The 15,757-nt window shown below is 39.6% G+C and overlaps 1 protein-coding gene across 6 annotated transcripts; it reads left to right on the top strand.

Annotated features, from left to right (window-relative positions):
* Positions 1 to 5,208: 5,208 nt before the first annotated feature.
* On the top strand, positions 5,209 to 15,363 carry LOC108977651 (serine/threonine-protein kinase Tao). Of its 6 annotated transcripts, XM_018947454.1 has the most exons (14): positions 5,209 to 5,369; positions 6,222 to 6,536; positions 6,602 to 7,106; positions 7,172 to 7,531; positions 7,600 to 8,145; positions 11,078 to 11,251; positions 11,333 to 11,695; positions 11,761 to 11,883; positions 12,909 to 13,025; positions 13,372 to 13,545; positions 13,605 to 13,826; positions 13,887 to 14,005; positions 14,461 to 14,601; positions 14,671 to 15,363. In XM_018947454.1, exons 2-13 carry the CDS (start codon positions 6,307 to 6,309, stop codon positions 14,582 to 14,584), a joined length of 3,057 nt encoding a protein of 1,018 aa, XP_018802999.1. In that variant the 5' UTR covers positions 5,209 to 5,369; positions 6,222 to 6,306; the 3' UTR covers positions 14,585 to 14,601; positions 14,671 to 15,363. The 6 variants fall into 6 exon arrangements, with proteins under 6 accessions (XP_018802999.1, XP_018803001.1, XP_018803000.1 ...); XM_018947456.1 differs by having other exon boundaries at positions 7,172 to 7,501; positions 14,461 to 15,363; XM_018947455.1 differs by having other exon boundaries at positions 7,172 to 7,528; positions 14,461 to 15,363.
* Positions 15,364 to 15,757: the final 394 nt, after the last annotated feature.

Here is a 15,757-nt window from a genome sequence, read left to right as displayed (position 1 = left end):
CGCCAATTCACAATAGCCATGCATAATAGTCATTCACAATAAATTGATCGAATCAGCCGTTCTTATATCACTAGTTTCTGCAATGGGTGCTCTCGTGTCCTTGTATATTTCGATATAGTATTTTTGCAATCTACAATCTTGCAAGAGCAAGCGAATACCCCTCTGCTAATGGTAGGCACCTTGCCGCGGTGCAGGGGCTTAGGCGCAAGGCATACTCGGCGCCCCCCAACCTGTGCGGCTGGTGGTAGTAAGCAATGACCATGGGAGGTGACGGTGACCAAGAGCTGCTACCTCCTAATCCAGGGTGTTATGCGACTCCCGCGTCATGGGGCTCTGGCGTGGCGGACCTTCTAGTTCCCCATATAAATTGATAGAYCCRACAGCTCACCCCGTTGAGCCAAGGGTCGTAAAAACAAGATGAATAAGAACAATAATACAAACTCGGAAAAACTGGACAATAGGCGACAAACTCGGAAAACGGACTTGGACAACGAAAAGGACATCGGTGCAGCGGCAGACAAAGGGCGTCAGGGAGCTAGACGAGATGGGATGACCCCGGAGGTGGCAGAGGCTGTGGCCAGGAAAAGATGCAACGCATCCACGGCAACGGAGCTTAAAAACGTGTCGGCTCGCGCGCAAGGTAGTGGGAGCAGCAACCGCGGCCCGATCAGTACCACCCAGTCCGCAAAGCGTGGCGATAACAGGGCACCAGCTCTAAAAGGTTGAGGGGCACAAACCCAAAGGCACCCGGAGAGCAACAATCTGGACCGGCTCCCCATCGGGTGGAGGAGGGGCGGCGTAGATATGCGGACGCTGTAAAAGGCATTCGCATGGCTGTACTACCTCTCAGCTACCCGGTGGAGTCGTTTACACCAGAGGAGCTCACAGTATTCCAGGATCTCCTCATGGAGGAAGTGCTGCAAGTAGATTGCGTGGATGAGGCGTCCGCCGACTGCCTGAAGGAGTACGCTCCAAAGCTCGGAGGCTGGAAGGGCCCTGTTCTTTGCGCGAAGAGGGCGCAAGGTTTACCAATCATGCATAGCATGACGATGTTCCTCCCTCGGTGCGGGGACAGGCCCTAGGAGTTCGCCTTGGGGCTGGTGAAAAACCAGAACCGGGGACTCAGCATCTCGTCCTGGCGCGTCGTGAGCAGCAAAATGGAGAAGATCGGAGGTATGAAAGGATGGAGGCTCAACCTGTACATCGACGATGGGTCGTACAGGTACGTCCTGGCAGCGAGCTTCCGCCTGTACTACAGGTTCAGCACGGTGGTCATAGGGCCCAACAGGCCTGCAGCCACCGGGAGCAGCAATGCCTGCAACTCTCCAGAGCAAAGGATCTGACAAACCGGCAGTGCCTATAGCAGGCCCGGAGGTAGAAGGTATGCAGGTGAACGAGGTGTCGTAGCAGCCCTGCGACTACCGGCGTCCCCAAAGGAGGTCGCGCAGATGAACTACCCTCCACGCAGGAGCTCCTCGACGGGTTAGGCCTCGACTCCTTCGTCCTGGCCTCAGCATACTTCCCAGGGGAGGCACCTACAGCGCCCCCGGAGATGGTGGAAAGGCTGGTAGAGTACTGCAGACGGCACAGGCTCCCCCTCATCATAGGCTACGGCGATAACGCTCACCACTCGGAATGGGCAGTACCGATTGCAACACAAGAGGTGAGTCTCTTTTAGAGTTCATTGTAGGTAGCAATTTGGAAATAGAGAATGTAGGGTGTGAACCCACATTCATAACTATAAGTAGAAGGGAGGTGTTGGACATCACCTTTAGCAACGAACCTGCAGGCGGACTGGTCTCGCAATGGAGAGTCTCGACGGAGCCCTCATTGTCAAACCACAGGATCATAAGGTTCAAGCTAAAGGTAGAGGTTAAACAACTCCCCCCTAGACGCAACCCTCGGAGGGCAAATTGGAACGCCTTCAGGGATATATTAGGTAATTATTTAAGCAGAAGGGAGCAGACAGATGATAGCGTTTCAGGCCTTGGGTTGGAGAATAGGCTCTCTAAACTAAATGAGGCTGTAATTAATGCTTATCATGGCAGTTGTCCCCTCAAAGCGCATACTGACAGACGAGTCTGTCCGTGGTGGACAAAGGAGCTAGCGGACCTCCGCAAGAAAGTACGCAGCCAGTTTAACAGAGCGAAACGTACAGGGGTCTGGGCAAAATACCCAAGCTATCTCACCTTATATAATAAGGAGATTAGGTCTGCAAAGCAGGCCAGCTTMAGGAGATTCAGCGAGAATGTCGCCACCACGCCAGAAGCGGCTCGGCTGCACAAAGCTCTGGCTAGGGGCACTAAGGGAGTAGAAATAGCAATCAAGCGTGACGATGGGACATTTACGACCAGTGCGGAGGACAGGGCCATGGAGCTTTTGAGGGCGCACTTYCCGGAGACAGTTCGGGAGGACCACTGTCCACCGGTGATCGAACACAGGCCATCCCGCGAGGATTGGAGTATTGCCAAACAGCTGCTTACGGCGGACTCGATCCGGTGGGCGCTACCCTCTTTTGAGAGTTTTAAGTCTCCGGGAGTGGATGGCCCCTTTCCGGCGCTGTTGCAACAGGGGGAGCAGCTTTTACTGCCCCACCTAGTTCGGCTGCTGCGAGAAAGCCTCGCAATGGCGTACATCCCTGAGGTATGGAGGACAGCGAAGGTGATCAAGGGCACTGGAGAAAAGGAATGTGGCGGCACCAGTGCGTAGGTGGATAGAAGCCGTACTGCGCTCAAGGGTTGCTGAGACCACAGTAGGTGATAGCAGTATTCGTGTCGGCACAACAAGAGGCTGTGCACAGGGGGGTGTGTTATCACCCCTGCTATGGAGTGGTGGACGAACTGCTAACACTGCTAACAGACAATGGGACCCACTGCCAAGGGTACGCGGACCGCCTTGTCATTATGGCAAGAGGGAAATTTGAAGACACCCTTTGTGACTTGATCCAAAGAGGTCTCAACCTAGCGAAGGGGTGGTTTAGGGAGGTTGAACTAAATATCAACCCCTCCAAGACGTCTGTAATCCCATTTACGAGACGCAGGACCCTACCCGCCCTTAGGAATCTCCTACTGGGGGGTAGTGAAATAGGGATGACCAACAGTTTTAAATACCTCGGTTTAACGTTAGACTCCACGCTGAGGTGGAAGCAGCACGTAAACCTGACATTGGTCAAGGTGACAAAGGCCTTAATGGTGTGTATCGATTGGCAGGAAGGTCCTGGGGTTTAGCGCCAAGGATAGTTAGATGGTTGTACACCATGATAGTAAGACCGATAATCACATATGGGACGGTAGCCTGAGCCTCAGTAGCGTCGCAAACATCGGTTAGGAGAAAATTACTGCACAGGCTGGCCTGTGTCTGCATGACGGGGGCAGTGCGAACCTGTCCAACGGCAGTACTGGAGGTTCTTCTTGAGCTTACTCCGCTTCATTTGGTCATCGGTCTGGTAGCCAAACACACTCTTCCGCAAATAACGGCAGAGGGGTGTGGAAAAGGAAAAACAGTCTCATCCCAGAGGATGGAGAAGATAAGTGGCAAGTTACCACTGGTCCTCCTCCCGAGGGATAGTATTACTAAAAAGGTTAACCTCGGGAAGAGGTTTAAGGTTAACCTCGGCAGCAAAGACTATTGGAACGACTCGAACCTCGAGCGGATGTTGAGGAACAGTACTATGAGGTGGTACACAGATGGCTCTAAAATGTCGGAGGGAATCGCCGCAGGAATTGTGGGCCCACGCACTAGGCTCCCAGTACCCTTGGTTGAGTTAACGAGCATTTTCCATGCAAAGGTGTATGCTATAAGCCGGTGCATAGAAATAAACCTCCATCGCAACTATCGCATTGAGCGTATAGTCATTCTTAGCGATAGTTAAGCGGCGCTAAAGGCGATCTCCTCTTACGAGATCAAGTCGCTTCTAGTGCAGGAGTGCAGGGAGAGGCTGAATAGGCTTGCGGAGAGAAACCAGGTACACCTGATATGGGTGCCTGGTCACAAAGGTATAGCCGGCAATGAACTGGCGGACAAGCTCGCCCGCTCCGCAGCCTCCACCAGGATGGTAGAACCCGGACCCTTTACGGGAGTGGGTCCCCACACCATGAAGGAGCTGCTCCATAAAAAGGAAAGAGCAGGCAGGGAAGAGCATTGGCGACAAACTCATAGTATGAGACACGCCAAGCTGCTAATGGGAGGTTACAACCTGAAAAGGTTCAAAATCGTAATAAACCTCCCCAGGAGCAAACTCAGGCTGTTAGTCGCATGGTATACTGGCCACTGTAAGCTGAATAGGAATCTGCACAGCATGGGCCTATCAACTTGCGCCAACTGCCGTTTCTGTGGCAGGGAGCCTGAAACTCCGGAGCATCTGTTGATCGACTGCACAGCAGTCTGTAGACGCAGAGCCAAGGCCCTTGGAGTTTTGTTTCCGGATAGGGATCGCATTGCCTCGCTAACGCCAAGCAGTCTACTGGACTTCATTAATGGGCTGGGGCTAAGCGAGTCAATGTGAGTAAGGAGAGGGCACAATAGACCAAAGGTCGCAGTGCATTCCTCATCATCATTCATTCATTCATTCACCCCTACTGAGCTTCTGCTTCGCTTTGTGTCAGACATTTGTTTTGATAGAAAAGTTGGGTATATGATTTTATAGGAATACGTTCAAATCAAAGTAATATGCAGCATAGCTAAACGAAATTTCTTCCAAGCCTGATAGTAACACCATATATAGCGTAACGTTCAATGTGGATACCGGTTGCTTTTCGATTCGTTGTTAATGTATAAATTGTCTCGTAAAGCGAGGAAAGTAGAAAGCCAGACTTGTTAAGACGGAAATTTTGTTGGGGATAGAATATTTACTTAGCCTGAACCCTAATACAGATATTTAAAAAGGAAAATAGATGAAAGCATAAGAGAATATACAGCAGTCTCAAATAGTTTTGTCAATACGGGCTGCCACTATTGGTATTTTTCATTAAAATCTTTGATAGAACAGGCTACTAAGCGTATGCTTAAGGACTAATAAAAAGATTGCAAATTTTAACATTACTTTTAGAGGGTATAACATTTATATCGAAATAAATGAGATATCAGTAAAACAGACATGTAATTGTTAAATACATTACTTATTAAACAAAAGCAAAATTATTTAATAAACATATTTTAAGCTGGCAATAATACTTTAAAACTCGCCATTTTGTTTTGCCTTTTCACCACTTGGGTGCATAGAAAATTTCAAGAAGGCGAAGACTAAGTCTGTTTCAATTTTCAGATTGGATTGGAATTTAGACCAGATTTTAAAGATTGCGAATGTTTTTTATTAAAAATATATAGTGATATGTATTTGCATATGATTTGTGATTGATTTAAATGGAAAGGTATGACTTGTACTGTTGCAGTTATGATATTAAAAGAACAACATCAAGAGGGAATAAATTAACGTCTTCGTATCAAGTGTGGTAGAAAAGGCGTTTATGTATTTTTCAACTATTGGAGACAGGGTATGCGACGGTGTCAGAGCTTAGATATATAAAGAAACGTATTTTAAATTTTCTAAATCTGGAGCAATAATATAACTAATAAGAAAAAGTAGAGATATAGTGTATATAGTTGACTTAAAGTTACATAAAAACGAAATCGGGGGTGCCAAAGCGATAAGAAAACGCGAGTGGAGAATTAGTGGTGAATGACGAATGTGTGGGCAAATGTGTAGGTTTGTATATGGAGCAGGGTGATGGAGATATGGATTAAGATATATTTTATCTTTTTTATGTATGCTGAAAACTATTTTTTATATTTCTCTTTTAATTAATCAGATTTTGTTGCCGTATATATTTTCCTTAAAATATACAAATTTATTTTTATCGGTTTAATTTACCAAAAGTGATGTTTTTCTAAACTGTCCTCTTCGTGTTATCATGCAAGTTTTCGTTCGTATTGTAAGTAGTAAGATGCAACGTAAAAAAGCAACGGCGCCGACGTTGACGCACCCATTGAACGTGAAAAAAAATATTGTATAGGTATTGGAAGAATGTAAATATATCCAATAACTCTTTAAAAACTGCAATTATTAAACTTATTAAATAAAAATAATTTCAATTAACTTAACGTTGCGCTTTATATTCCGATAATGTATTTATCCCTATATAGTTATTAGTTCTTAAAGCATTAAAATGCTAACTCCTCGTTCTTATATATATGATTATAGTTTACATTTCTTAATCATTTAGAATCGTGAAGGTGCAGTAAAAACAACATTACAAGAAATATTAGAAATCGTAAGCACCTTCTCTGAGGAAAATAACATGAACAACGATGCCACCTGCACGTCCTGGAAGTCTTAAGGATCCGGAAATTGCCGATCTTTTTTATAAACATGATCCAGAAAAAATATTCGAGGACTTGCGTGAAATTGGTCATGGCTCGTTTGGCGCTGTTTATTATGCGCGATGCAATCTTACCAAAGAAATCGTGGCCATTAAAAAGATGTCCTTTTTGGGCAAACAGAGCCTTGAAAAATGGCAGGATATTCTTAAAGAAATCAGGTTAAATGTGCATTCAAAACTATTATAGTACACCACTAATATATTAATTTGTTTTAATTTTTTAGATTTCTTCGTCAATTGAATCATCCGAATACCATAGAATACAAGGGCTGTTATCTACGTGAATCAACAGCGTGGTTGGTAATGGAATATTGTGTTGGCTCGGCTTCAGATATTATTGAAGTACATAAGAAGCCTTTACACGAGGACGAAATCGCTGCGATATGTGATGGCGTTCTGAACGGCTTAAGTTACTTACACAGTTTGGGGCGCATACATAGAGATATAAAAGCGGGCAATATTCTTCTCACAGATAATGGTATTGTTAAATTGGCGGATTTCGGTAGCGCTGCTATTAAGTGTCCAGCTAACAGTTTTGTGGGCACTCCGTATTGGATGGCCCCGGAAGTGATTCTAGCTATGGATGAGGGTCAGTATGATGGTAAAGTTGATGTGTGGTCCTTGGGTATTACTTGCATTGAATTGGCTGAACGGAAACCACCATATTTTAACATGAATGCAATGTCTGCTCTTTATCACATTGCTCAAAATGATTCTCCAAATTTATCCGTAAGAAAAACCATATATATATTAATATTTGAACTTGTTTTAAATGGCTAAAATATATTTTGCAGAAAAATGAATGGTCAGATACATTTTGCAATTTTGTTGAATTGTGTCTAAAAAAAATGCCTGTGGAGCGACCTTCGTCAACGAAATTGCTAAAACACGAATTTTTGACACAGCCACGTTCAGACATTGTGTTGCTGGAATTGATAGCTCGTACAAAAGCTGCAGTACGTGAATTAGATAATTTAAATTATCGTAAAATGAAAAAAATACTAATGGTCGATACCTGCGAGACTGAGAGCGCCATAGGCGATACGGACGATACACAGGATGAGCATGCTGGCGGTGATAGCAGCAAGAGTAATAGTATTACTTCAGAACACTCCATACATTCGGTGGGTGTGTCGGCGGCCAGTAGTCAAGTAGTACAGCAATCCCAACTTTACTTTAAGTGCATAAGTACGTCATTAATTTCTTCCATTTTTTTTTACAGAGCTCTTCGTCGAATTCTATTCCCACCACTCAAAATCACATATTGACACAACAGCAGCATATTGCTGTGAATTATCAGCAACAAGCAGCTGCTGCGGCAGCGGCAGCGGCGGCGGCGGCGGCGGCGGCGGCTGCAAGTGGAGTTGCGGCACGAAATTCATCACGACAAAGAAATCTGCCGCCACTACCTAATATAATGCACAATATGAACAATAATGTTACACCAACAAATTCGACTTCCGTTGTACCAGCACCTATGATGCCTGTATCGTCCGCAAGTCATTCAGCAGGAGGGGGTTCCCCTGCTGCTACAGCGAATATGGGAACAGGCATGTTATCTCAAGCAAGCGGTGTTTGCGTGGGCAGTGCGGGTGGTGCTGGCGATCGAATGCCTCGCTATTTGTCATCACCTGCCGCCGCAGCCGCAGTATATGCTGCATCGTCACAGCAAGCCATCTCTAATGCCGTCAATGAGCATGGACCTAACAATTTTGCCACTATTCGGACTACAAGTATTGTAACAAAGCAACAGAAAGAACATATGCAGGTAAATCATTTATCAGATAGTTGGTTTTGGTTATGTATCTCTCGCCATTTAATCATTTTCTAAATAATATGATTTCAATAACTTTATTGTATTATTCATGCGATACCCAGCATTTATATTTGAACAACAGCCAACAAAGTTATTTGAAATCAGTAAAAATGTGTATGGAGTTAAATTTTAGTTTTTTAAACAACTGTTTATATAAAACTTATATTTATAATCTTAGGATTTCTATTATTTTTTTTTTTTTTATATCCTCGTTTACTGTTAGTTTTTTCTTCACTGACTTAATCACTATGATGTTTTCTTCTTATTTTTTAAGTTAATTTAAGAAAAGTAATAATAACACAATTCGAATACTATTATTTTAGCCAAGCCCATACACTATTTAATTTTCTTTTAAGCCAAATTTACAAAAGTTGTTTACAAAGACCGTTTCATTGACTCATTGATTCATTTAAAATATGTGAAAAACACAAAGCAAACTGAAATTAATACGACATTATTCTTAATAGGAACCATACTCCTATGCTCTGTGTCCATCCACATGCGCTAAAAGTGGCCACTGTACAATTTCATAAATGAGTTGAAAATTTCCACAAAAGACGAATTTTGAAATCGCAAGTTGGCCGAATTAGAACCCAGATGGCCCACAATAACTTTTCCAGTAACAAAACTGCCGAATTTTAAGTTAAACCTCTTCCCATCCATTATGAGATATGAACTATAATCAGTATTATTTATTTATGCGACTTCATACGGAGTTCTCAAATACCTTAACAGGTGCTGATGTTTCTAAGCTATCAAATTAAAGACAAGACGCACTTTAAATCATCCTGCAGTTTACCCAATTTGCTTGATAAAACTCTTAATAGGGGTGTGGGCTTCTATTTTGCTTCATGCTTGTAATTTATAAGTACTTCTTGTCTTGGAACAGTATAAGTATCTTAATCTCCCACCATCTGATGCATTTCATTGGTATCGTTTTTGTTTGTTGATTAAATGTGCTTTGTTTGTGTGCTTATAAAATTTAAGGTATTCTTGTATAACGCTTTGTATTTAATGAACACGTTGCTATTGCTAAGTCCGAAAATATTGTTACTAATTCATTCCACTAAATGAGGACCAGTCAATAGTCCTTCTACTCGATCCGTACCTTATAAAGTTTTTGTTTTGCTGAGGAACTGTTCACTGTCTTGCATATTTCTTGATACTCTTAATATGTGCAGACCAAATTTGAATGTTAACGATTATTCGTATAATTTGCGCCCAAAATGAGACATTAGAACCTGATTTTAGTGCTTAGTTATATTTAATAGATCGTTAAGAAAAAACAAAACGAAATTTGACGTATTTTTATACTCTTGCAACATGTTGCTACAGAGTATAATAGTTTTGCTCACCAAACGATTGCAAATAGCACTTAAATCTAAGCGAGTTTTGGTGAAATTTCGTGTGCGCGTTCCTTGGCAAAAAGAAAATTACCGAGTTTATAGATGGTTTCGATCGGACAACTGTCACGCCCACAAAGGCCATTAACCGAAAGATATAAACTGTAATTTAGCTCAGGGAATTTTTTGGAATTTTGAAAAATTCGTGGAGCCACACTCTAATAAGTTTAATTTATATATATCTTAAATCACTTAATCTACAACAACCTAGCACAAATATTATAAGAACTCCTATTGACAGTTTGAAGATAAACCCGCTCAGTCCCTGTTACTGTTAAAATGCCTGAGACATTAACTTTTACAAGCGAGATGACATAATAGGACTTTGATGCAGTGCGGCACGGCCTACTTTTAGGTGAAAACACATATCTCGAGACCCCCGACCGATTTCAACCAAATTTGGTATAAGGCATTCGTCAGACACACATACTTCCCATATAAAACAATTTTAAATTCCATCTCATTCTTTCCATTCGAGCGTACAAATCAAGATGCAATTATAATAACGGGATAAAACTTTGCACGCTTTAATCCTTTCAAGCTGCAAGAGTATGAAATTTTCGGATATAATGTTTGTTTTTAATATTTAAAGCTCTTAACTAGCCATTAGACATAAAGTGATCAACTACCGTGCTTCTAAAAATAGAAGAATCAGGAATATTGTTTTCCTTTTCATACCTTGCGATGTAAGAATAACTTGACTAGAAATTAAAAATTTACATTAGTTCTCGGAGCATATTTTTCATAATCCGTATTCATGGTAGACTTTCATGTAGAACGGAATTTCATTTGTACGAATGGATGAATGTTATTTCATAATCCCTATGAAATATTCAATTTATTAGGATCATAGAATTGTAGTTTTTAAAGGGTTAAAATAATTATAGCGTGTTGGCACAGTGCTTACATCAAATCCTGTATAAAATAAACGCATTCCGAAAGTGTCATTAAAGTGAATATGTAGAGAATCCAACAAAGCATACTGAACTGAAATGGAATCATTCGCTATCTAAAACTATAGATTTGTGCGTTAAATAAAAACATTAAAGTTACTTGGCTCTAACCGCCTATTGTCTGTTTGACATGATTTTCTCATTGCTGAGTTTTCAGTTAAGCTCATCAAAAGATAGACAACGCTTTTTTTAATCGAATTAAAATTGTTGAGTGGAAAAGCTTTTCGTAATTGAACGTTATACAATTTTGGATTTCGTTATCAAAAAAGCCGGTTACTCAAAACAAATTCACTATATGTATATCTTCGTGAATTTTTGTCCAATCCCGTTCGGTTACTTAATTCTTCGAAAAATAAAGATTATTGAAGTAAATGTATTTTACGTTAGCTATCAAACAATTTTATGTGTTATTGTTTTTGGTTTCTTATATTGGGATAATTGGGACAATCAGTTCAATATGTTTAGTCCTGCATTGTATTAGTCGCATAATTTCCGCAGTGAAATAATTATTCTTTACCTGTTGTGCAGGAGGAAATGCATGAACAAATGTCTGGCTATAAACGAATGCGTCGCGAGCATCAAGCTGCGTTACTGAAGCTCGAAGAGAGGTGTAAATTGGAAATGGAGGCTCATAAGGGAGCATTAGATAAGGAATACGATAATCTGTTATACAACTTCACACGGGAATTGGAGCGCTTAGAGGTTCGAATTTGATCTGTAATTTTCATTGTGAAATTTTCTCTCTTAACATGTTTTTTTTTTGTTTGTTTATTACTTTCTTAGGCGAAGCATCAGCAAGACTTAGAACGTCGTCAAAAGCAAACAACCGCGGCGGAAAAGAAACTTTTCAAGGAGATTTCTTTGAAACAGGAAAGTGAACGTAAAGCCTTTGATTTAAATCGCAAAAAGGAGTATAAGGCAAATAAAGAACGATGGAAACGTGAACTATCGATGGATGAATCGACGCCGAAACGGCAACGTGACTTGACGTTGCAATCACAGAAAGACAACTTGAAGCAAGCAGAAGCACAAGAGGAACAACGTTTGCTGAGAGTACAAAAACAGTATATCGACTTGGAAATGCGGAAATTTAGAAGAAGACGCCTAATATCTCTTCACGAGCTCGAAGACCAGTTATTGCGTGATGTAAGTCATTACAACTCCACATATCTTACATCTTCTTAGGCTAATGTGAACTTTCATATTTCTAGGAATTAAGCAAAAAGCAACATCAGTTGGAGCAAGCGCATGCTATTCTGCTGAAACATCATGAAAAAACGCAGGAACTAGAATATCGTCAGCAAAAAAGTGTACATCAGCTTCGCGAGGAGCAGGTAAGAAAATGTATCCATACGGAGCTAGATACTAACTATACTATATAGTTTAAATTATAAACCGCCCCCAGCACCTATTCGATTCCGATTTAGCTTCTTCTGCTGATTGTCTAGTATGCAAACTGGTTCTGTGAACGCAGAAATAAAAATCTATGATGCGAATATGCATTTAGGAAGCACACTGCATCGTTGGCCCCTAGCTTATTCCTGTTGAAGAGCAGAGGTATAAATCAGCACAATTTCGTTCTGACTGCTGCAGCAGGTTAAGCTTCCACTTATCCAGAAAGGACACTGACATAAAAATCATATGTCCTCTAGTGCAAAGAGTCCTCGAATGACACTAACTACCTCAACGCACCTCTTCCTTTGGTTCGACCCCCTCGAATCAGCCTGTTTTAGGGACCTACCACTAAGTGTTTTCGATGACACTTGACAACAACTGCAGCCACCGCAGGTCTCAGTGCATAAATTAATAATAATCTATCCATCTCTCTAGTAGTAGAAGGGGAAACGAATCTATACGGAAATAAATTTTGAAATCAATATTTAATTAGTTCTCATTGGCATTCAATTCTTAGCATCCTTGCAAGCGCGATCATGTTTTAGATTACTTCATTAGGTATTTGGTATTAGGAAAAATACAAAGAACTGCGACACTATGACGTTGTCTGTTTAGGGATATATCTAAATACCCCTTTTTAAGTCACTATGATGTTATCCATTAGTTACAAATAGTAAACATCAGTGCTGCACTTAGCGTCGTAAGAAGAAAAATCTTTGGACGAGGTGAAACTGTTATTCTTAGCTCATATAGTTTAGTAAAAGATTCGTTATGGTATAAGAAATAAATATTGTCATCTAAAATGGAAAATAACGTAAAAAAACAGTTCATCTATTTACAGGACAAGGAAAAAAACGATATAGAATAGAAATTACTCACATTGAAACGACATTTCAATTTTGTGTTATTTAATTCTGATTTATGCTGATGTGGCGACATAGTTAATTCTATAATCCTTTTACAGATAAACACTCAGCACGATACGGAACTGAAGAATCAAAATGACTATATGGAGCGAGTTAAAAAAGAACTCCTGCGGAAACACGCTCTTGAAATCAGACAACATCCTAAAAGTTTAAAGGTTTGTATACATCACAGACTAACTTCACAATTCTTCTTTATATATGATAACTAAATAAATAATACCTAACGTCAGCAGATATATAAAATTATGAAAAAATATATTTAAAAAAAATGTAGTCATAGAATATAATCAGCATGCACAAATTTGCTTCAAAGTACAATTACAAAAACGCGAGCAACTACAACCACAACTCTAAAAGTGCTCATTAAGGAGGTTATAAGTTTCTAAAAATATTAATATATTTAATGCCAATTTGCACGACCCATTTCCACTTATTTACAATCAACGTTTGTTGAATTTTTATTACTCTTGTGCATAATTTTTTTTTACACTTTTAATTTAGCAAAAAGAACTGCAAATCCGTAAACAATTCCGCGAAACTTGCAAAACTCAGACAAAACAATATAAACGCTATAAGGCACAAATTCTCCAGACCACACCAAAAGAACAACAGAAGGAGGTTATAAAACAATTGAAGGAAGAGAAGCATCGAAAATTAACACTTCTCGGTGAACAGGTAAATAAATATAAAACACAACGTACTTTAAATTATATTGCATTTGAACTACTTTCTAGTACGAACAAAGCATCGCTGACATGTTCCAAAGTCAGAGTTACAAATTGGATGAGACCCAAGTGATTGAGTGCCATCGTACCAACGAGCAATTAGAGTACGAACTTGATGTGCTCACTGCCTACCAAAATAAAAACAAGAAACAAGCTCAGGAGCAACGTGATCGTGAGCGTAAAGAGTTGGAAAACAGAGTAAACGTTCGTAGAGGTTTACTGGAGAGCAAGGTAAAGTGACGCGAATGTTAATATAATTGAGAAAATGCGCATATATTTTATTTAATGCAGATGAATGCGGAGTTACAGCAGTTCAATCAAGAGCGAGCTGAACGTTTACGTATCAAACAAGAAAAGCATGCCAGAGAACTGGAAGCTTTCGATCAGGAATCGCTTGCGTTAGGTTTCAGGTGAGAATATGGGAATTTAGAAAATTATATTTAAGAAAATGGCGCATAATAATACTTATTACGGTCATTTATAACTAAAATTGTATAAATTTCCAGCTAAAAACAGTTTCATATAAAAAACTGCATACAATTTTAGGCTATTTCCATAATAAAATTAATATTTCATACCGTTTCGAATTCTTTGGAAATTATTATTTTAATGACAAATATATTAAATGTTTGTGTGAAATAAAAGTTCTTCACCAATAAATTTGATAAATCCGAATTTACTTCATCATGTAGGTCGCGTGGTAAAAGAAGTTATCGTGTGGTTTCAATTCAACCTTATTTTTAGATACAACTTTAGGGTAAAATTCAATATGTATGCACATATTTTAATTTTATACTACGTACTTATAATGCATCAGTTATAAAGTATTTATACGTATTTTTGTTTTGCTCTATTTCACTTTCAGCGCTCTATCACTCAGCGAGGTGTCGCGTGAAACATACCCCGACGAGGAGGGTAGCTTATCAGGGTCCATGATCAGTTTAGCGCATAGTAATAGCTCTACAAGTTTTCCGGCTGGCTCCCTATAGCATAAAAACACTAATAGGTATAAAAACGGCAATTTTATTAAAACTAACATAATTTCAATAACAAAGAAAGGATTTCGTAATTCTAGTGATGATGGTAAAAACCAAGTAAAAGAAGTAATGTAAAAAAAGAAACCTAAAAAATATTAGAACTAAACACTAATAATAATAACGAATACATTAAAGAAGAAGAAAGTATGAAAGGTATAAACAGTGAGTGAAGCAAGAGTAATAATAAAATGCAATTAACAAAATTAAATGTATGCCACTGATTGCAACAAGCAAAATATAAACAGCAATAATAATACATATTAGCAGTTGCCGCCGGTTCATATTTTTATATTTAAGTTATTAAATTACAACAAAATTGCAATTTAAAAACACAGTAAAACACAGTAAGACATGGAAAAGTAATTAATTATCATTAAAGAAAACATAGGCATTAGTGGCGAGTTTCTTAAGCTGCAAGGCTTTGAATAAGATAATCAAAAAGAGGCGTTACAAACTAGGACGCTAGTTTTTTTATAATGCAGTATAATAGCGCTATAAAGAAATACCATAAAAAATACCTACACTGTCGTATGTCCATATGTCCGCAAGAATATTCGCTTACATAACATATAAACGATTGTATATGCATATAAAGCTGGCGTGAAAATGGCATTTCCTTCTATATGTTTGCAAGATATGGAATTTGGCTAATGTGCGATGGAGAGATGTATGCAATTGCATTGTACTATAGAACTATCTTTCGTATAGACTGATATAGTCGAGTTTCGGTACTCATATATAGGTTTAGAATTCGTACACCATATACATCCAACTGTATATTCCAAAATTCCCTGTGTCCAGTACTTATTGTAACGATTTCTTTGCTTGCAATAGCATGGGCAATTCTTCATATTTTTCTTGCTGTGATATTACATATCAAAGAGTGCAACATCTTGATTTATGTTGATGATATGTGTATGTGAGTATACAATCAGAAACAAAATGGAATTGAATTATATATGTTTTTGTTCAAACATTAGCCTGTCTGTCTGTCAGTTGAGTCTAGTCCCCTTCGGTAGATATTTTGATCTTTTGAAATTTTGTTGAAATACCTTGATATATGTAGAACTTAACGCTATCGGAAAGCTCAATTCCAGTAATCATAGCGCAGAAGAAAAAATTTAA

Source organism: Bactrocera latifrons, unplaced genomic scaffold (assembly GCF_001853355.1).
Source record: "Bactrocera latifrons isolate USDA-ARS-PBARC rearing strain unplaced genomic scaffold, ASM185335v1 scaffold_93, whole genome shotgun sequence".
Classification (NCBI taxonomy): Eukaryota; Metazoa; Arthropoda; class Insecta; order Diptera; family Tephritidae; genus Bactrocera; species Bactrocera latifrons.
This window is presented reverse-complemented; position numbering and strand designations above follow the sequence as displayed.